Source organism: Nyctibius grandis, chromosome 4, assembly GCF_013368605.1.
Source record: "Nyctibius grandis isolate bNycGra1 chromosome 4, bNycGra1.pri, whole genome shotgun sequence".
NCBI lineage: Eukaryota > Metazoa > Chordata > Aves > Nyctibiiformes > Nyctibiidae > Nyctibius > Nyctibius grandis.
In genome coordinates this window covers 104,590,250-104,609,415 of record NC_090661.1, presented here as the reverse complement: position 1 = coordinate 104,609,415, position 19,166 = coordinate 104,590,250, and the positions used below count along the sequence as shown (strand labels likewise).

Below are 19,166 nucleotides of genomic sequence, written 5' to 3'. Positions count from 1 at the left end.
GTTAATATTTATATTAACATCCTGCCAAATGTTCATTAACTAACGTGTTCTTTTTCCCTGAGCTCTAACCGTTGCTTCTTGTAACCAGTGATTTTTGCATGTTACTAAACTCCATAATGAATTATTTACAACCTACATGTGTTTTCAGGCAGTGCCATTAAAAGAGCATTTTGAGACGTGTTAATTCATAAAATCTGTCTCATCTTAAGACAATCACCCACCACTGAAGCCAGCATGCCCATCAGCACAGCATGACACGAGCTTTTTTTTTTACCTTAGGAATTCTTGTCATTTTTTTCCTTTGCTTCTTATACCTTAACAGCTTATCTCGCTCCTGAAAGAATCGGATACATACATTAGCTGTTTGCAGGAAGGTGTTATTTAAATTACCTATGTCAGTACTAGCAGCCCAACTACACAAAATCCAGAGACTGTTTGAACTCAGCACTTTCAGTCTCAGCTGACTTCTCTGAGGACCTGCAGGTTCCCAGTGCCTCCAAAAATAGGTGTGAGCATTTATTGCTGCCAGCAGATTTTTCTGTTCAGTGGAAATTACGACACTCTTCACAGTCATATCAATTTTTTATAGTATTGAAAAAATTTCTTTATTCTGGATTGCAAATACAGGCAAACTCCAGGATTGCAGATAATAAAGTTCTAAAGGGAAAACCCCAATAATCTTTCATTCTAACCATTTGGTAAAGGGATGCAATGGCACTGTGGGACAGGGATAATGTGCCACTACCATCAGCCCCATGGCAAATCCTAACCTCAGCAGCAGTGACAGGAAAAAATCAAATCCTTTTTTGCTTGGCAACACAAGCGTTGCTGCACGCTTTGCAACGAAGAACAAAACTACACATTTTATCAATGTGTATTAGTGGCTTAACTTCACCAAATCTTTACCAATAATAACAAAGGGATGAGTCGGGCAAGGGCAGTGACTGAGAACATGCTAGTATGGGTGGGACAAAGCTAGTGGTAACCAGACCCTAAAAAAATGCCATTCCAGCGTGGCAGGGCTGTCCCAGAGATGGGGGACACTGTTGGCTGTTGGGACAGGGTGACCGCGCTGACCTTCGCCTCTGAGGTCATCCTGGTGGGGGAAGAAAGCTTTCCTTTCTCACCAGAGCTTTCCTCTCCACCCTGGCTACACTTTCCTGTGGTGAACAACAACTGCTGATACAGTCTTTGATAACATCTACACTGAGAAAAACACCGAGTTATCTTGCTGTCTGAACGGAGATTAAGGGATAATAAATATTATTATGCCCTGTGTGCCTTTCATAAACAGCAATTTAAAGCTTACAGAAATGAGGACTAAGATAACTTCATTCTTACCATGACACTCTTCACATAACCAGCAGTTTCCAGGGTCTAATAAAAAAGAATGAAACAATGTCAGTACGTGTACAGATATTAAAAAGAGAAGTCATTATTTTCTTGAGGAGTATTATGATTTCAGCATTTGCTCTTTCCAAGACTGACAACACAACACTGAAGAACACCCTCCTTGTACACAGCAATCTTTAGCCCTGATCTTGTCTCCAGCTGAAGGAGCTCTGACATGTTCTCTCGCAGGTGCAGGATCTGGCCATCAGCCTCTCTACTGGACGTGCTGCAGGGGTTCTGTCATGCAAGTACAACGTAGATCGAAAGGATTTTTCCAAATACTATATCATAGATCACTTACATTCAGTTCAATCACTACTAATCATAGTAATGCCTACCACGTTTCTGCTGTGCCCGCTAGCCCACAGAACCCCAAGCACCCCTTGCTTAGGCTCCCTATTCTTCTGCTATGGCCTTAGTTAACCTTGCATGAGAGCAGCAGTGGTACATCTCACCTTGGAGAGTTCATCAATGATATTTTGCTGTTCAATGACTTGTAGTCTCAGGAAATCAACTTCTCTTTCTTCCTGGCTGTGGTCAAGGTCGTTTAAAGAGCTCGGCCTCCTTATTGTTCCGGCTCTTTGCCTCTAAAAGAAACGCACACAGCAGAAGAGGAAATGATCAGGCGGCTTTGCCACGGGACGGTACGCAACCCTTCCCTTCACAGCTAGCCATGCACCTCATCTAATGGCTGTTCTGGCAGCTACCCCGCTTCCCTTGTGCTGAGCGTTACGTCTAGACTGCAAACCCGCCGGGTGTTCCTGCTCCTCAGGCTGCGATTCTGGCTCAACAATCCAAGGTGAAGTGGGGTGATTCGTGCTCCCATCGCAGCTGAGCAGCCAGCGACTGAGCAGTCGCCTGATCAAAACGTGCAAAGCTCACGCCATCTCTTCACAACTATTTCTTTTAAAGCTAAAATAAAACATTTCATGTAAACCAAAACACGCTCAAGCCACAAACCACTCAGCAGTGCACCACGGAACATCTCAGCAAGCACCCAAAAGGGGAAGGTTTCCTATCAAACTTGCAAGTTTGGGAGGAGCACTAAATTACACGTGCTCCCTGGAGCATACAGACTTACCATTACTATATTTTCTTGCGTTACAAATTTTAATTTATTTTCCATTCGACGTAAGGCATGTGACAATTCTTCATTCTTCCTACTAAGGCGTTTATTTTTGTCCAAAATGGGCTTATACTGACTTTCAGCTTCTCTAAGACGTTTTAACTGAAAGATAAAGAGAGAATGAACACCTCTGGAGCTGATATTTTTTATCAAATACATTAATAATTTTCTTCAGCTATCACACTAGCAGTATTTTCTCCTAATGCAAAGCAGAATCAATCAAAAACTCTTGATATTTTCCATCGGGAAGCAGATTGTTCCTCCTTCGTGCAGTATTCAAACTGTGCAACAAGTGTGCCATGTGAGGAATGTATTTATTTTTAAAAATAAATAACTCCAGCCAATGCCATCTTAAAAATTCATTGTTTTATAAGCAAGGATGAGTGTGATGTGGCATACCACCCAATACAGAGCACGAGGAGAAGCCAGCTAGTCCTGCGGTGGTTTCCAAACAGCACAGGAGAAAGTATGTTGGTATTTTGGGGGCAAGGCACGGCGATGGCAGCACGTTCACAAGCTTCGCCGCTGCACTCACCAGCTCGTTCCTCTCCTCGGACAGCAGCGCGTTCCGGTCCTCCAGCTTCCTGATGATGGCACTCAGCTCGGCGATTTTCAGTTGGAAACGCCGGGCATCCTTTTCATCCAGCTGCTGTTCCTAAAACAAAGATCCACTGCAAATAACTGCTCATAAGTGCACACGCAATATCAAGGTTTTTCAAAGGTCAAACTTTTTCTTATCCCAAATCCAAACATTTCAAAACATCATATGGCAGAGTGTAACCTACATAACCTGACCACTGAAAGCCACCAGATGAGACCAACGGAAAGGTAGGAGTGCAAATGTAACAAAGTATGCAAATGCAAAAGTATGTATATGCAAATACAGAGTCACAAATGGTAAACTTGGAGATAGAAAAGAAAACATCAAAAATTGAGGCAGTTTCCAACGTATGCCACTGTTGAACTGAGTGCTTCAGACACATCACCCACTCTGAGGACTTCGTTGTAAGAAAATGATATTAAAAATACTGAAGTACAAGTGGGGAAAATCCATGCAATTGTACCATTGCATAAGCTCTTCGTCTGTAAAGCTGTGACCCTTATTGGGTGCTAAAGGGTCACGTGTAAAGCAAAAGGGGCAGCACCTTATCTGCGTGAAAATGCTTAAATCAAATTATAAATGAATAGGAATATAGGCAGAGGTGGTTTTGTTCAGAATCAGAGAGAAGTTACATCTATTTACAAACGTGACAGACTTTTCCCCCTTCTCTAGGACTTGTTCTGATGTTTGGCAGAAGCGGAGTACCAATCGAAACAAGCAAATTAGTGTCCCTAGTGCTGGTGGCACTCTTGGGAGGTCTAGGGTTCCTCATTCAACAGGTGCAGGAGAGGCTTGGGACAAGGAATAAAATAGATTGCTTTGCTCATGTGTCAGTATTTACACTTCTACTGAGAAAATTAAGGCTGTTGCAAAAGAAATCTTGATGAGAATCAGCAATGAAGAAAATTTGCCGGCGTCAGATATATGAGGTCGGTTAACTGAGGGGTTTTTAATATTAGCAAATTAAGGCAAAAGCAGGAAGTTGTATTGAGTTATAAAAGTTATAAATATAACTATATTTTATATAGTTATATTTAAAAAGCCATTGTGAAAGGGTGACTAAAATTTAATGCTCTGGATATTGCGTTATAGAACAGAAATAGGAGAGAACAGGTTAGCAGGTGTTTAATTCACTTTCTGGTGCACTGGAAGCGAGAGCACTTCGCAGCACGGACCCGAGCGAGCAGCGGTGCTCCAGGACCGCGGGACCTCCGCGCTGTCATGCACCCACGACCTTCCCCCGCTCCCCTTGGTCAGCTGGCCTTGTCCATCTGCTCACCGACTGCGCTGGCAGCAGCCCCAAGAGCTAGCACACATACAGTACTTGGTTAGAAATGCATTTGCATCATTTGTTGGCAAAATCGTGTCAGACTGTCAAACTAAGGCAGGTGCAGAGGTATGGCACAGTGAGGAAAAGGAAGAGGAAAAGAACAGAAAAGTCTCCCCCTGCTAACAAAACCAAACCAAACCAACGAGAAAACAAAATGACAAAAAAGCAAAAGCTCTCCCATAACAAGATTTGGGTTTAAATCTTCCAGGTTTGTCTAACAACGAGAGCCAGAAGTCGGTGCCTGGGGTTTTCCCCCGCGCGGCTATGGGAAAGCTGTTGCTCGAGGGTGCACTCATCAAGATTCTGTCACTTGGTGCCATTTTGTCACTCATTTGTGTAGGTGAAACCACGTGAAAGTGCTTACGGGGCTTCCCGAATGATCTGAAGCGTCTCCTGCACCACTTGCATAAGGAAGTTCCCGCTTGGGGCTGCTCAGATGCCGATCAGACTCTTTGATCTGGGAAAGTTGTTCATCTAAAGCCTCCTTTTGGAGCTGCAGTCTCTGAGCATGCCCGGCTTGAACCCCTAACTCTCTCTCCAGCACGTAGACTGCTCTGTCTTTAAATTTAATCTCCTCCATCTACAAGGAGAACAGAACACAATCACACAGGCAGGCAGCGGCTTGACAACAACAGAGCATCTTACGACCCCACACGCGGCCAGAGAACATTGCACAGAGCTGACGCCCCTCCACACGGGAAACACAGCAACGCGCTCTTGGAGATAGAACAGCAACGAGTATGTGACAGTGAACACAGGAACCAAATCCCTTAACCAGCCCATTAATATTACTCTTCTTCTGGGGGCCACCCAGAATAAAATTGCTCTTTTCAGCAGGAATTTTTTCATTAAAATGATTGGGAAATACCCCATATTCTCAGTGCCATTTCAGAATATCTTGAAAAAAACATTAAAACCTAATATTCACATCACAATTTGGATTAGCTCACTCAAGCATTTCAACGATTTTGCAGCATTTTGCTTGGCCAGCACCTTTTGAAAATTTAGATTCATAATTTTAAAAGAAAAATATTAAACCCTGAATATTCATTTAGCTTTCAAAAAATAGGAGGAATGGGAATTTTTAAAATTCTTCTTCCAAATGTGAGCACCAAGGAATGAAAGCCCCCCTCTCCCCGGAGCCCAGCCACCATCCGTGTGCAGGGCGCTGCCCTCGGGGGCGTGCTGGGGCCAGAGGGTGGCTCACACCACAGGCCGGGCGCACGTGCCATGGCTTATGCCAGCATCAGACCCTGAACTCTGTCTGAAGAGTCCAACGAGGGTGGTCTGTGCCCTGCCTGAGAACGAAAAATCACTGAGAACAACCCAAATCATCTTCTGTGCCTGCGATGAGGTGCAGCACTGCGACAGCCCCTCGGGCTCCTCCCTGCTGGGTCGCAGACATATACATTATACATGAATATAAAGCATTAATTACACTCCCACCACAGGGCTGCCAAGGGTGCTTATAGATAACGATTAAATGGAAAGAGAGAAATCAGATACAGCCCCTAAAATGGCTGTTGATGCAGTTTCAAACACCATACATGCGTAATATTTTTGGCATAAGTTTTGGAGACTTTACACATTTAATAAAAATGATCAGTTTTTAAAATGTTTTTAAAATGCTTGAAAGAAGAACATTTTGCCTCGTGAGAACTGCAGTTAATACTTTTATCTGTGATAGGTTTGCCTGTAAACCTGGAAAAAATGACATTGTGAATTAACAGGTCACTCCGAGTACTTTGTTTCCGATAACTGCAAAACCAGCCCACCCAGGGAAAAAGTGAGGGCAGTTTACCCACACCCAGCGATGGCATTGGGGAAATGACCTTCATTAGGTGTGTTTGGGTGGAGGTGCAGGTCACCCCATCACCCTCCCGCATGGGGAAGCTCCGTGGTTCCAGCTCAGGTGAGAGCCCACGCGCTCCCCGAGGGGCTGCGCTGCCCTGCGGTAGCTGCAGGAAGGAAGGACCGAGCTACAAACCCCGAGACATCCCGCGTCGTCCCCGAGGGCAGAGCCAGCCCTTGCCAACAGACAGCGTAGGACAACTCATACATACCTGCGTGCAAACTGTGATTCAAGGTTAAGCAAAATTTAGATTCTTTTAGTAAACCAGAGCAAATCCAATGTACTTTGGGTGTCTTTTTAGTAAAGGTGCTTTCAACAATTTCCATTAAGGCACCAGTCTACTAACTTCGAACACAACAAAGAGATGCCCACTGAGATCCTTCTGCTAAATACCTAATCAGGGAGAAATCTAAACGGATGTATAGCTGAAAAGGTAACACATCATCAAACGATTATTGGTTTAAAATAAGCAGAATATTGGGTAGTTGATCCCTATTTGTATGAAAACAAAGACATGGTACAACACAGACAACACTTTAAATTGGGAGGAACAAAGAAACTGGAGAAAACACGAAACATTTCACAGTATTTCACTAACGGTTTGTTTTCCAGAAAAAAAAATCCTGAACATCATCCTCATGAATAACAAAGGAAACATCAATATTCACATTTCCCTTCATATGATTAAATTCACAGTCATGAAATATGCATGTTTGATGTTTGCAGCCCATTATTAAACAGAAACGTTGTAGAAATAGTACAAACTGAAGGAAGCATTTCACTGAAAAATATTATTTAGCACATTTCTTCCTAGTGTTAGTAACGTTAAGAAAATATAGAGACAAGAAACAACTTGCAACTCACTGGAAGAGACGCCGGTCCCCAGGCGTGCACCCCGCCAGGCTGTCGCACGCGCTGGCCTCATCCTGCGGCGGGTGCGGGACTGGGGGACTCCTCCTCCCCACCCTGTGTCTGATGGTGCCTGGGAAGGGGTGTCAGCGCCTGGGATCGCTGCATCCACCCACTGAGAGGGGGTACCCCCGCTGCCTTGGCTTGGGGTGAATATTGATGTGGGAGGGCTGATGAATAACCAGCCCCTGAGCAGAGCTGATGCAACCATAATCCCGTGCAAAGGTAGGTCTGTTACTCCCTCCTGGGCGATGCCTAGCACGGTCTGACAGGCAGCTGGTTTTCAGCCGTGTGATTCTTTGCAATGCAATATTTCCATCCTGATTGTAAAACCAACACGTAGGTTCCCTGGTTGGGAAATTTCTCCTTGCGATGTTCCTGGGGCCTTCGCAGCTCTGCAAATTCACAGACGCCATCAGGAGCAATGTCTTCACCGAAAGGGTTGTCAAGCGCTGGCACAGGCTGCCCAGGGCAGTGGTGGAGTCCCCATCCCTGGGGGGATTTAAAAGCCGTGTAGATGTGGTGCTGAGGGACATGGGTTAGTGGTGGGCTGGGCAGTGCTGGGTTAATGGTTGGGCTCGATGATCTTGAAGGTCCTTTCCAACCAAAACAAGTCTGTGATTCTGTGAGCACGGCCGCACGCCTCAGAAATCTGCCTTTGAAGCTGCCAGCGCGTGGTGGATGAAAGCCAGTGATCCGCAGGCAGCGGGTTTAAATGCAAAGAAGCCCCGACCAGCTGGAGCTGCTGCACCACAAACCATCTCCCCACGGGCACAGTGTCAGGGCCAGCAATTAGGACCCGCGAGGAGACCTGCCCTGGGACTCAGCCCTCGGGAGCGGAGAGGACTGAACTGCTGGGCCCCCGTCCCCCAGGTTGACAGCAGAAGGCCCAGATGAAAGAAGACGGGGTCACCTCCAGCGTGGTCACCCCCGGGAGAGGAGGTCCACGTACGCAGGCTGGCAGAAGGGGCTGGCTGCCCCGCAGGCAGTGCTGCTCACCTTCCCCTTCCCTCTCCATTCTCCTATCGTTTTTCTTAAGGCTCTCACAGAAATAAATGCAATTGCCTCAGTCCTGGCGATGGATGTCACTCACCAGCAAGAGCCAGGTAGAGTAAGTTAACCGGTTTTTGCCAAATGCTCTACAAGAACAACTCAAGGCAGTGCTCTGATATTGCACAGTTTATCAACGCCTCTGATTGATGTTTTACAGGTAGCTCGGGGGGTGGCAGACCTGCAGAGTGACGCTGCTGACTTGCCAACGTCCAGGCATTCAAACCCTGCTGATATGCCCCCTCCACATCCAAGTCCAGCTGCCATACAACCCACAGCACCAAATCCGCACTGATTCCCACCCTTGCAAGTGATGGGAACACAGGGGACAGCACAGGAGCAAGCTAAGGCCAAGGAAAATTCTCCCTATTTCAGTACAGATGAAAAACAAAACACCAACCGTTATCACCTCTCGCTCTTCTAACATCTTGTTAAGGATATCGCAGTAATAAGCTGCACATTGCAAAATAAATGATGTATTTTTAGAAAAGCAAAGTGCTCCTTGCAGCCACCTGGGTCATTCCCCCCCCCACGCTGGGGCTCCCAGGGCTCCCCAGCCCATTTTACCGACCCTCTTGGCAGAGCGGGGCCAGAAACTGATGCATCTCCTTTGTCGCTGAGGGAGGAGATGAAAGCTGAGTGTTTCCTGCTCTCTGAATGTCCTGAGTCTCGCAGGTTGCAGGGGTTTTTAAGAGTCATCATTAGATGACATTGGGAAAATCCTGTGGCTACCCCATTGCTTCCCCTGGAGCAGCCAAGCAACCCTCGCAGATGGGCAGCCGTCGGGCACAGCCCTTGCACCACCGTCCCGCAGGACAGCGGTAGCTGTGCGCTCATCAGCCGTGCAGTGGTACCTCCCGGGATCACCCAGGAGAATCCTCCTCTCACATCCTCCTCCAAAATTAATCCTCAAGAGGTGTTCACCGCCAGCAGTGCACGACCAGTGTTCCAGTAACCTTGCCACGTTGTCAGACACAGGAGGAGACGAGATGTCATCGCTTTTCGGTTAAACAAGGACACGTGCCATATGTGTTACTGAAAACTTCATTCTGCAACGTGGTTCTGCTACAACTTTGGCCAAAGAACAACTCTGTTTCAGGCTGATTAAATCCCAGTTATGCTTAACCAAACAGAAAATGTTCATAACACTCCCAGTGAACGTAACACACCCAGTTCCAGCCAGTTAACGTGCTACAGCAGATCACAGAATCACAGAATCAATGAGGTTGGAAGAGCCCTCTGGGCTCATCGAGTCCAACCATTGCCCTGACACCACCATGGCAACTAGACCAGGGCACTAAGTGCCATGTCCAGGCTTTTCTTAAACCCCTCCAGAGATGGTGACTCCACCACCTCCCTGGGCAGCCCCTTCCAATGGCTAATGACCCTTGCTGAGAAGAAAAAGATGTAGATTTAGATTTAGTTTTGCTGCTGGAGATGAGTGCAGCGCACAGGCAGGCACAGCTGGTTTGACCGCCGCGGTGCAGTTGCGCCTTCTCCAAGATCTCTTCTGGAAAAGGGCAAAAATGCAGGGATTCCCCTCAGAAACCTGGCGAGGACGAAGTTCCTTCACTGGTGCTGGGTTTGGCTTGATGTGACAATTTAACTTAATTCAAAGTTGCAGTAAGTCAACAAAAAGGAAAGGTTCATAGTAGACGTGGTTATTTTGAGAGCCTGAGCATATGTACCCTGCATCTCCCTTGGCAAAATCCGGCAAGAGGATGATGCTGAAGACCAGAACAAGCTCCAACTTGTTTGAATTAAATTTGATGGCTGTACCATTCCTTGCTGCATAATGCTGTATCTTCCTACCACATCTGTTACTTTAAAGGCCATCAAACATTTTTCCAAAAGTCTAAAGTGAGACCTCAACAAATGTATTTGTCTGTCAAATAAAGAAAAGGCCCTAGTTTTAATTTGAAAGGAGAATAATGGCTTCGTGCTAACTCACCTTTTAAAAACAATCTTTGCCTGACTACGTATGGAAGCATTTTCCATAGGCTAAGCCTGCATAGATGTACTTGGAAATGAAAAACTGTACCTATCAGAGATACATAGCTTCAGAAAATTACTTTATGGGCTTCACATCGTTGCAAAGCTAAACATGAGTGAGTACAACTTGTCCTCCTCTATTCTGACTAAACAAAAGCAGTATTTTTCTAGGCGTGAAATAAGAATTTGCTCAAAGGTTACTCCCCTCCTTGATTAAAATGACTAAATAACACATTGTATGTGAGTCAGGGAGCTTTCAAAATCCTGATGTGTCTCCATCAACGATTCAGGGCTGGACGTCTGCCACAGCCGTTACGTGAAGGCGCAGCCCCATCGTGCTGCTGGATGGACGGACCCGCTCACTGCGACCCCAGCACGGCTCAATGAGTGGATTATTGATGGCCCCTGTCTTAAAAGGGGAAAAAGCACTGGTTTTTGGTAACAGTTCAAGTGTTTTGAGAATTGGCTCATTTTCATGGAGAGGAGAGCTTTGGTCATACAACACGGCACCAGCCTTGCCCTCCCGAAATGGCAGGGCCCTCCCCTGCGAGGTGCCAGGAGCCAACAGCTCCCACCGAAACAATTACTGTCGAGTCAACGGAGCTGTGAGTACTTAAAGTCATCCAGGAAGCACTCAGGGCTTGGTAAAACGATGGCATCATGCAATTTAATTAGTATAGTTAGATAATCTGATTCTTTCAAGCAGGAATTAAAAAAAAGTTTGATTTTCAGAGGCAATTTAGAAAACATGACCTCAAACCACTCTGTTCTTTATAACTAAGAACGTATTTATTTCATAGCTCCTCCATTAGAGGCCATTAGCGTGGACTTTTCATGTAGTGCAGCAAGTTTATTTAGGATGTACACCAGCCAGCCTTTCATTCTGGTGTATTAAATCAGTGCATCTAGTGACGTACATTTAGAGAAGAAAGTACTTACACTGCAGGATATTTGAACAGTATCAGTAGATCAGTTGGTCTTAAGTTATTTTAATATCCTCTTCATAAAAATAAAATAATCTATGAGGGGGAAAAACCCTAACAGCCTAAAGTCTGAGAGAATGAGTGGCTAAATAAAGGGTACGTAACACGCCACTGACTAATGGAGCAGTGCACAGTGTGCTGGTCGGTGTCAGTCACTTGGGCTCATTAGGACACAGAAGATGCTGTGCCAGCCCCATGGTGGGTGGGTTCTGTGGGGCGTTCACAAGAGGACACAGCCTCAAGCTTCACCAGGGGAGGGTCAGGTTGGACATTAGGAAGCATTTCTTCTCAGCAAGGGTCATTAGCCATTGGAAGGGGCTGCCCAGGGAGGTGGTGGAGTCACCATCTCTGGAGGGGTTTAAGAAAAGCCTGGCCATGGCACTTAGTGCCCTGGTCTAGTTGCCATGGTGGGGTCAGGGCAATGGTTGGACTCGATGATCCCAGAGGGCTCTTCCAACCTCATTGATTCTGTGATTCTGTGACTTCAACTAAGCACTGAGGCAAGACCCAAAACACGCGTCACGAGGGTGTGGGTGTTACATTTGTTCCCATGCCCTTGGGAAGGGCAGCAACAGCTCAGGGATACAGTCCTGCTGATCAGCTGGGCACTCACGAGACTGCGGGAATCGTAAGGCAAGTGTCTGAGCGGGCAGCGGAGCAGAAATCACTCCAAACCCCAGAAAGCAGTGGTGGCCTGCCAGGCTCTCCTGCACAGACTTCTCTCTTGGAGAGAGCTCCCTCCCACAGGGAGTTCTCCCCTTTGCCAGCAACGTGATCCATTTTAACCTCTCCAACAAGGTTCCAGATACACTGAAGGAATATTCCAGAGCTACAGGCGTGTAGCTATTGCCTTTGAGAGACACACTGGGGCGCCTGAGACTCAAATGGTTCGATTAGGTGACTGAAGGCTGATCAGCGTACGCAAAGACACAGCAAGGATCAGAGGAGCGATGACGGGTGAGGAACCCCGGTACCCTGCTGAGGTTGGGAGCCTGCGAGTCACTGCTGCGGGGCCACCAAGGGAGGAGCACCAGTGCCTGTCCCGGGGGAAAGCCACCGAGGTGGGTAATGGCGAGGAACCCCTTCCTGAACGCCTCGCAGAGGGAAGGGGTTCATTGCCTACAGGGTATGGGACTCCCTAGGGGATGCAGAAGAAAGAGCATTTTGGGTTGTGTAAAGCTCATTTGGGGATGTTTATGGGAACAAGCAAAGGGGGGGAAAGGGAGATACCAAGGTGGATCAGCAAGGAACAAATGGTGGGGAAACAGAGGCATGGGCCAAGAAATATAACAGTTTTGTAGAATTCCCCTAACCAGCTAGTAACCCAAGGCCTCTTCCTGATGTCTGAAATGTGAACAATATTAATAGACACTGACACAGATAAAAAAGTTCCTTACAAAACATCGTAAATCAGTTTTAAAAAACATGTTGACGTCTCTACCAGTAAATGTAACACAGATTTGAAGCAAGCTCCAGAAGTTTGAATGTCTGTCCTTACCCATTCATCTGAGTCCAGCACTGAACTTTCATTTACTTACTATCAATAACATAAGAGTTAGTAAAAACATAGATGCAGATAGCAACACATACCAGTCTACGAATTTCTCTCTCACACTCCCTCTTAATTCTGCTGATTTCCTCTTGATGGAGGTGATACACACTCCTTATCTCCGCTGCTTTAATTTTGTCAGCCTGGATGACCATGGTTAAAGCCTCTTCCACTTGTTTCTTAGCTCCCTTCAGCTCTGAAATTTCTTGCTGCATTTTTATTTTCTCAACTTCAAACCCCTTCTTGGCCTCCTCCTTCGCCTCCGTGAGCAGCACCGTTTTCACCTTGTCAGGAGCCCCATCACGCACAGCACTGAGAAGGGTCTGTAGTCTCTGGATTTCATTATCTTTAATTTTTATTACTCTGAGCAGTTCAGCTTCATGCTGTCTCAAGAGTGCTTCTCGAACAGCTTGGAGCTCCTTCATTTTGTCTTCATGAAGTTTGACTTTGAGCTCTGTTACCACCACTGTGCTTTTATGCTGTTCGTGCTCTTTGATCTGCTTAACTTCCTGATTTTTCTCTCTTTCCAACTTGCTGACCTACAAGGAAAATTAAAAACGTATTTTTAAGCAACAGAATGATTAATACAAACTACAATATTACCTCAGAGTGGTACAGATCACTTTACCATGAGACCTTAACGTTGTATGTCTGTGACTTAGAGCGAAAGCCCTCACGCAGAACTACATATTTGGCATTTTGTTCATTCTTTATGAGCAAACACTTTATTACATATTAAACATTACTTTTTAAAAGAGGTTCTGGGTGAAACTGTTGGCACTGAGCGCTGCCACACAGCCTTCATGCTATAGACTTACAAAAGAGAAATTTCCTCTCTTGAAGCGCTTTGTGTGAAGAAAATACACATTCCAAGCCCCTGTAAAATATTTTCACAGGGAAAAGGTTTTTTACAATTTATGGCAAACACTCAGCGAACTGTCACCGCTATCCTTGAACTCACAGTTTGCAGGTACCTGGGGGGATCTTTAGTAACACAGTCAGCAATGCAGTCAGGAGTATTTGGGGTTGTAAAAGTGATTCTAAATCTACTGATTGTATTTAATTACTGAAGTGTTTATTGGGAAAAATGTCCCGGTCGATTCTGTCCAGTGAAGATGCATTTTTCTTCCTCAGTTGACAAAATGAGGTTTCCTTGCTAAGAATATGCCTAAGCCTGCCCCACGAACGAGACCACTGCAGAACCAAACTGTGCAGGTGTAAAGAAAAAACTATGACATTAAGGAGAACTTTGAGAATTCTTCTAAGGAAAAAGTAATTTGTGAAAATAAAGAAAAAGAGTCCTGACAAATTTGTAGAAAAGACTTTCTGTCACTGGAAACCAGCATAAGTGGAAATATCTGTGTATTTAGAACAAAACAAACAAAAATGTATCATTATCATTGTGCAAATTATTGATATTGAGGATGAAAGTCTAGACACCAATGCTGTTTTTAGCATCATATTCTATTTTTATAATGAAATAATAATCCCATGCAATCTTACAGACTCTTTAATTAGCCCAATTCAGTGCCCTAAAAAGCATGAGTTAACATAATGTAAATAAGTACCACAAATTTATGCAAGCAGCACAAACCCCAGGTGAGCTCATCATCCACATCCAAACACCACAGGCAGCGTACGCTCAGCAACTGGGCTAACGTGGGTGTAGCAGGTGCTGGAAACAGGCTGATGGTTAAGATAATACACGTTTAGGAATTAGCCAGTATCTTGTGCAGTAAGTCTGAGTCCTGACTTTATTTTTCAGCTGGATACCTGCAGCAGCTCTCACGCCACATCCCCAAAAGCACACGTGAGGAATCGGATGCTAAGCCCTTATTTTGGAACACTCTGGCACAAACTGCACTGTGTGCACCACACGCAAGATCTAAAAAGCTCTGTGCAAGCCCCAAACAACTGCATTTTATCAGATGCTTTTTAAGCAATGAATTATTCAGCACAAATAACTTAACTGTATCTGACCACAGAAGGGTCAAGTGACATTTCAATTTAAAACCATACCATAAAGTCGAAAGAAGCCGTGATGAGAAGTGGCTGGGGAGGACAGGGAGAAGGAACACAGGGTCCTCAGTCTTAAAACTACAAATGCTGCTTCACAATGAAAGGATTAATAGATATTCTCTTTTCATTTTTTTTTTTTATATATATATATATATATATGTATATATACACACACACCCCTTAGAAGCTTCCTTAAAAATTGAGTTCATAGTCTACAATGCCTAATAATGATGAAAATTAATGGAAAAATGTAGAATATCATTCTGTCCCTGCATGGTAATGCATGTCTCTGCTAACATTCTGGACCCAAAAAAACCCCAAAGTTCATCGGTAGAAACTAATTTGGGGGATTAGGGAAAAGCAAATACATTTTTCATGCCCTCACTGAGAAGCGGTCTGAAGGCTATGGCTGAAAGCACTCAAGGCTGAGGCTCCAGCTGCATCAGCCACTGCTCTCTCCAAAGCTCAGGGTGAAACCAGGAAAGAGAATTTCTGAATAACACAAAATTGCATTCAAACCCCTCGATGTAGCCATCCTCGTAAATGGTAAATATTTACTAGAAAAAGTTGTAGTGAGAGAAACAAAGGACACGGACAGCTTTCAGCTCACCACTACGATTATGCCATCTGTTTTGAGCAGATGTTTGTTTTTCCAGATCTTCTGCTGGCATTTAGCTGTGTGATTTTTCAACTTCATTTCACCCTGGATGGCAGGAGCAAGCGTGCTGCCTGCGGCTGGCTCCCGCCTGCCCCGGGACTGGCCATCCTCACCGCCCGGCTTTCCCACCCAGAGCTGCACTGCCAAAGCAGCCCTTGCTTTTGAGCTTTCAGAGGGCTTTTTGTCCCATATGCATGTTATAAATACAAGGAGAACAATTTAAAAGTTTGCAGTGAAGGGGTTGCCTCTTGTTTCCCAGAGAAGCTAGCTCCAGGTGCACGCACTCTCATTTCTCGTCGAAGCCGTGTACAAGTCAGCTACGAGTGGGGCAACGAGTGGTTAGCGGCCAGAAACAACAGGCTATCTTTATTTTAATTAACGAGGGAAGGAAGGAAAGGAGATGCACACCTTACTCTTTTCTTGCTGGAGCTCGATCTGGATCTCGGTGAGCTTGGCCCTGAGCTCCTCGTTGGCAGCCTGCAAGGCGGCCAAGGCGTCCGGCTTCTCCCCCCGAGCCCGGCTGCTGGCGCCCTTCTTGGACATGGTGAGGCTGTGCAGCAGGGAGGGGGGTCCTGCCCGGAGGCCCGCGGCCCAGCGCTCCCTCGGGGCTTCTCGGCCTTGCCTCCGTCCCACTACATTTTCTTATTTGCCTGGAAGGAGGGAAATCACATAACCGCTGTCAGAGCACCAGAGGCCACGAGGCGACACGATATCCAAGAGAGACACAAGACATTTCTCGGGAGCACGAGGTACACGTCAGCCAGCTAAAGCGGCTCTCCCCTGCATTAAGGAAGGGCTAGACGTGTTGTCAGGTGTAATGATATTTTGTTTTATACCTGTCTAGAGCAAAAGATTTAAATCACAAACTATAAACATTTTCTGTCACTGCATTTTCACTGGAATTCACATAGCGCAGAGGGCGTGGATGCTCTGGAGGGATGTCCAAGCCCCATCCCCTGGCACCATCATGGCTTGGAGACAGCAACAGCTGTGAAAACTATGTTTGGTTTCCTATAAATACTTTTCAGAAATACATGATGAAAATAATAAAAGTAATAAAAATAGTAAGAAGCGACGAAGGCAAGTAGAGATTATACAAAGGCAACAGAAGCTGTCCCTATAGAAGTGTGCAGTGTATCATCAAAACAGCAATTAAGATCTACACAGGTTTATCTAAGTCTAGTAACAATGTAGGAGTTTTATTCACACTAAGAGGTTTTGAGTTAAATCTAAGCAAACAAAACTGAGACAATAAATTAATTCTATTAAACAGTGGAGAACCAGGCAAAAGTGGACCCAACTCCACAGAATCCATATATTAATCTAGTTTGCACTCTGTGCCAACCCATCGATCCCAACACATTCATAAGCTATACAATATACACAATTTATAATGATAACTTCAGATTCATCAACAAAACAGATACTATAATATTAAGTACAGTAGTAAAAGCTACATGCATTTGTTGATTTTTTATTTCAAAATTCTCCAACAGAGGCTTTGCCCAAGGATAACCAGCAGCATTCTGGAATGGGTAAGCATAATTACAGTCTGTAGAGACTGTGCCAAAGTTAAAAAGTCATTATCAATGAAACTCAAAGGCCCTTTATAATCAATACTAATAAGGAAAGAGGGTAAGAGTTTTTGAAAACGTATACCCTTGCAAAAAATATTCTAGCTTAGTACAACTGTCAGGCATAGGTAACCTAAGAGCAAGATGCAAACTCACTGCAAAGGATTTGCAATCTGAGACAAAGACAGGTAAAGGTAGGGAGAAACATGATCTTTTTTATCTGTTCATGCCATTTTTATGCTGCATCCATCCTACGGTTCAGAAAATCTATCAGAGTTCTATGTAAAAATAAGTAATTAACCTATTCATCAAACCAAGTGAAATCCCTGTGATCTGTCAGTTGTCTGCACAGAGGGGAACGTGGCTGAAGTGACCACAGTTTCTCCTTACTTCATCTGATTCATTGCTCATGGCTGTCGATGCAGACAGACAGTCCGTTAATATTACGCACTTGGTCACTTTGTGCTGGACAAGTCAGTAGCAGGGTGTTCAGGTTGCTGCCAGTTCTTCCTCTGATCAGCATTTAACTCAGAGCTCATCAGTAGCATGAGCAGATTTAATTTAACAGAAACCCGAGGGCAGCAAGGAATTCTGTGCAAAGCACTGTCCTGGAGGCTCTACTTAGCTCCGGAGCAGCGGAACGTGGGTACCGTGTGCTCCACCCCAAAATACAGATGTTTCCCCAACGTTTCTTTCACGCTTTGTGTACTTGCTGAAGGATCTTCTCTTATAACAGCATTACTTTGTCAAAGAGAATCCCCAAGCGACCACACCAGCTCCTTGGTCATTATCCTGTGCAACTTCTCAATCTGTGGATATTGACTACCTGAAGGGAGGCTGTAGTGAAGTGGGAGTCGGCCTCTTCTCCCAGGCAACCAGCGCTAGGACAAGAGGACACAGCCTCAAGCTTCACCAGGGGAGGTTCAGGTTGGACATCAGGAAGCATTTCTTCTCAGCAAGGGTCATTAGCCATTGGAAGGGGCTGCCCAGGGAGGTGGTGGAGTCACCATCTCTGAAGGGGTTTAAGAAAAGCCTGGACATGGCACTTAGTGCCCTGGTCTAGTTGCCATGGTGGTGTCAGGGCAATGGTTGGACTCGATGATCCCAGAGGGCTCTTCCAACCTCAGTGATTCTGTGATTCTGTGTGACTATGGCTGTGAGAACCCAGTTCATTCCTATTGAAAAGATAAACAGCGACACATGCAAAGAACAGTTGCCTCTGCTTCTCTGGACAAAGCTGACTCTAGCATCAAAGTACATTTTAAAATTGTCAATGAAGAAAATTAATGGGAGCAAAATCATGAAGGAAATGCCTAGAGGACCAGCTAAGAAGCCCACACGAAAGATACACACTCATGGTAACACAAAGAAGTAGATCAACCGTTTGGCTACCACGCGCTGGTATTGTCTCAGAGGGCCCCTCACGCCGTCCTGGCACCTCCCCTGCACAGCTGGGGACCTGATGGCTTCTCAGCACGGTTGGCTTGGTGGGAACTCTGTCTGAGGTCGATATGTAGCACTATGTGTCCTCATACTTTCACATTTTAAGCTTTTATAAAATGTTACCAAGGTTTAATTACATGAGTTGACACACTTCATGCCAAGCAACTGCCTAAATCTGATTTTACTCTCCTGAAAAATAAAATTTAAAATTGATTAGTTGTTTCAAGAAAGAAAGGCTTGTATTGCAATGATTGCTCTGAGCAGGTCTACAAAACCTTCAAAGATCTGGAATATTTTCAGCAAGGTGTTCCCCGTTGTCCCATAAAAGCCACCCCAGTGCAGTAAGCTCAACACCTGCCAGAGATTGCAGCTGCCCCCCTCCAGCCAAGCATTGCTGAGGCCTCACCAGCCAAAGTCCATCCCCCCAGACATCAATGCCAGGAGACTTTCTCCTCTGCAAGCTCAGCTGTGGCTCATGTCTACACGTCCCATGGTAAGCTTGAGGTGGCAAAGGGAAGGGGAGAGAACCGACTTTCAGATCCTACAGGCACCCATCAGCACAGCGTGTGCCAAGGGGCCGACATGTGAAACGTCTCACAGACTGGAATGCCAAAGTCTGCATGAGATTTTCCCAGAGACAAACCAGCTCCCTTGCCAGTACTGAAAGCAATAAGCCTGCTTCAAAAAG

At 45.4% G+C, this 19,166-nt stretch overlaps 1 protein-coding gene across 18 annotated transcripts in view; it reads right to left on the bottom strand.

Moving 5' to 3' along the window:
• The window catches only part of JAKMIP3 (Janus kinase and microtubule interacting protein 3), a 31,668-nt gene extending 15,664 nt beyond the window's left edge, over positions 1-16,004 (bottom strand). For 6 of the 18 annotated variants that reach the window (XM_068398060.1, XM_068398055.1, XM_068398052.1 and 3 more), the window contains exons 1-7: positions 15,870-16,004; positions 12,826-13,323; positions 3,054-3,173; positions 2,474-2,620; positions 1,848-1,979; positions 1,342-1,377; positions 275-334 (exon numbers count right to left, since the gene is read on the bottom strand). In XM_068398060.1, coding sequence (XP_068254161.1) covers positions 275-334; positions 1,342-1,377; positions 1,848-1,979; positions 2,474-2,620; positions 3,054-3,173; positions 12,826-13,323; positions 15,870-16,004 — 1,128 coding nt within the window. Of the gene's footprint in view, positions 1-274; positions 335-1,341; positions 1,378-1,847; positions 1,980-2,473; positions 2,621-3,053; positions 3,174-4,813; positions 5,030-12,825; positions 13,324-15,869 lie in introns of all 18 variants that reach the window. The other 12 variants (XM_068398047.1, XM_068398045.1, XM_068398042.1 and 9 more) reach the window with 5 other exon arrangements.
• Between the last annotated feature and the right edge of the window lie 3,162 nt (positions 16,005-19,166).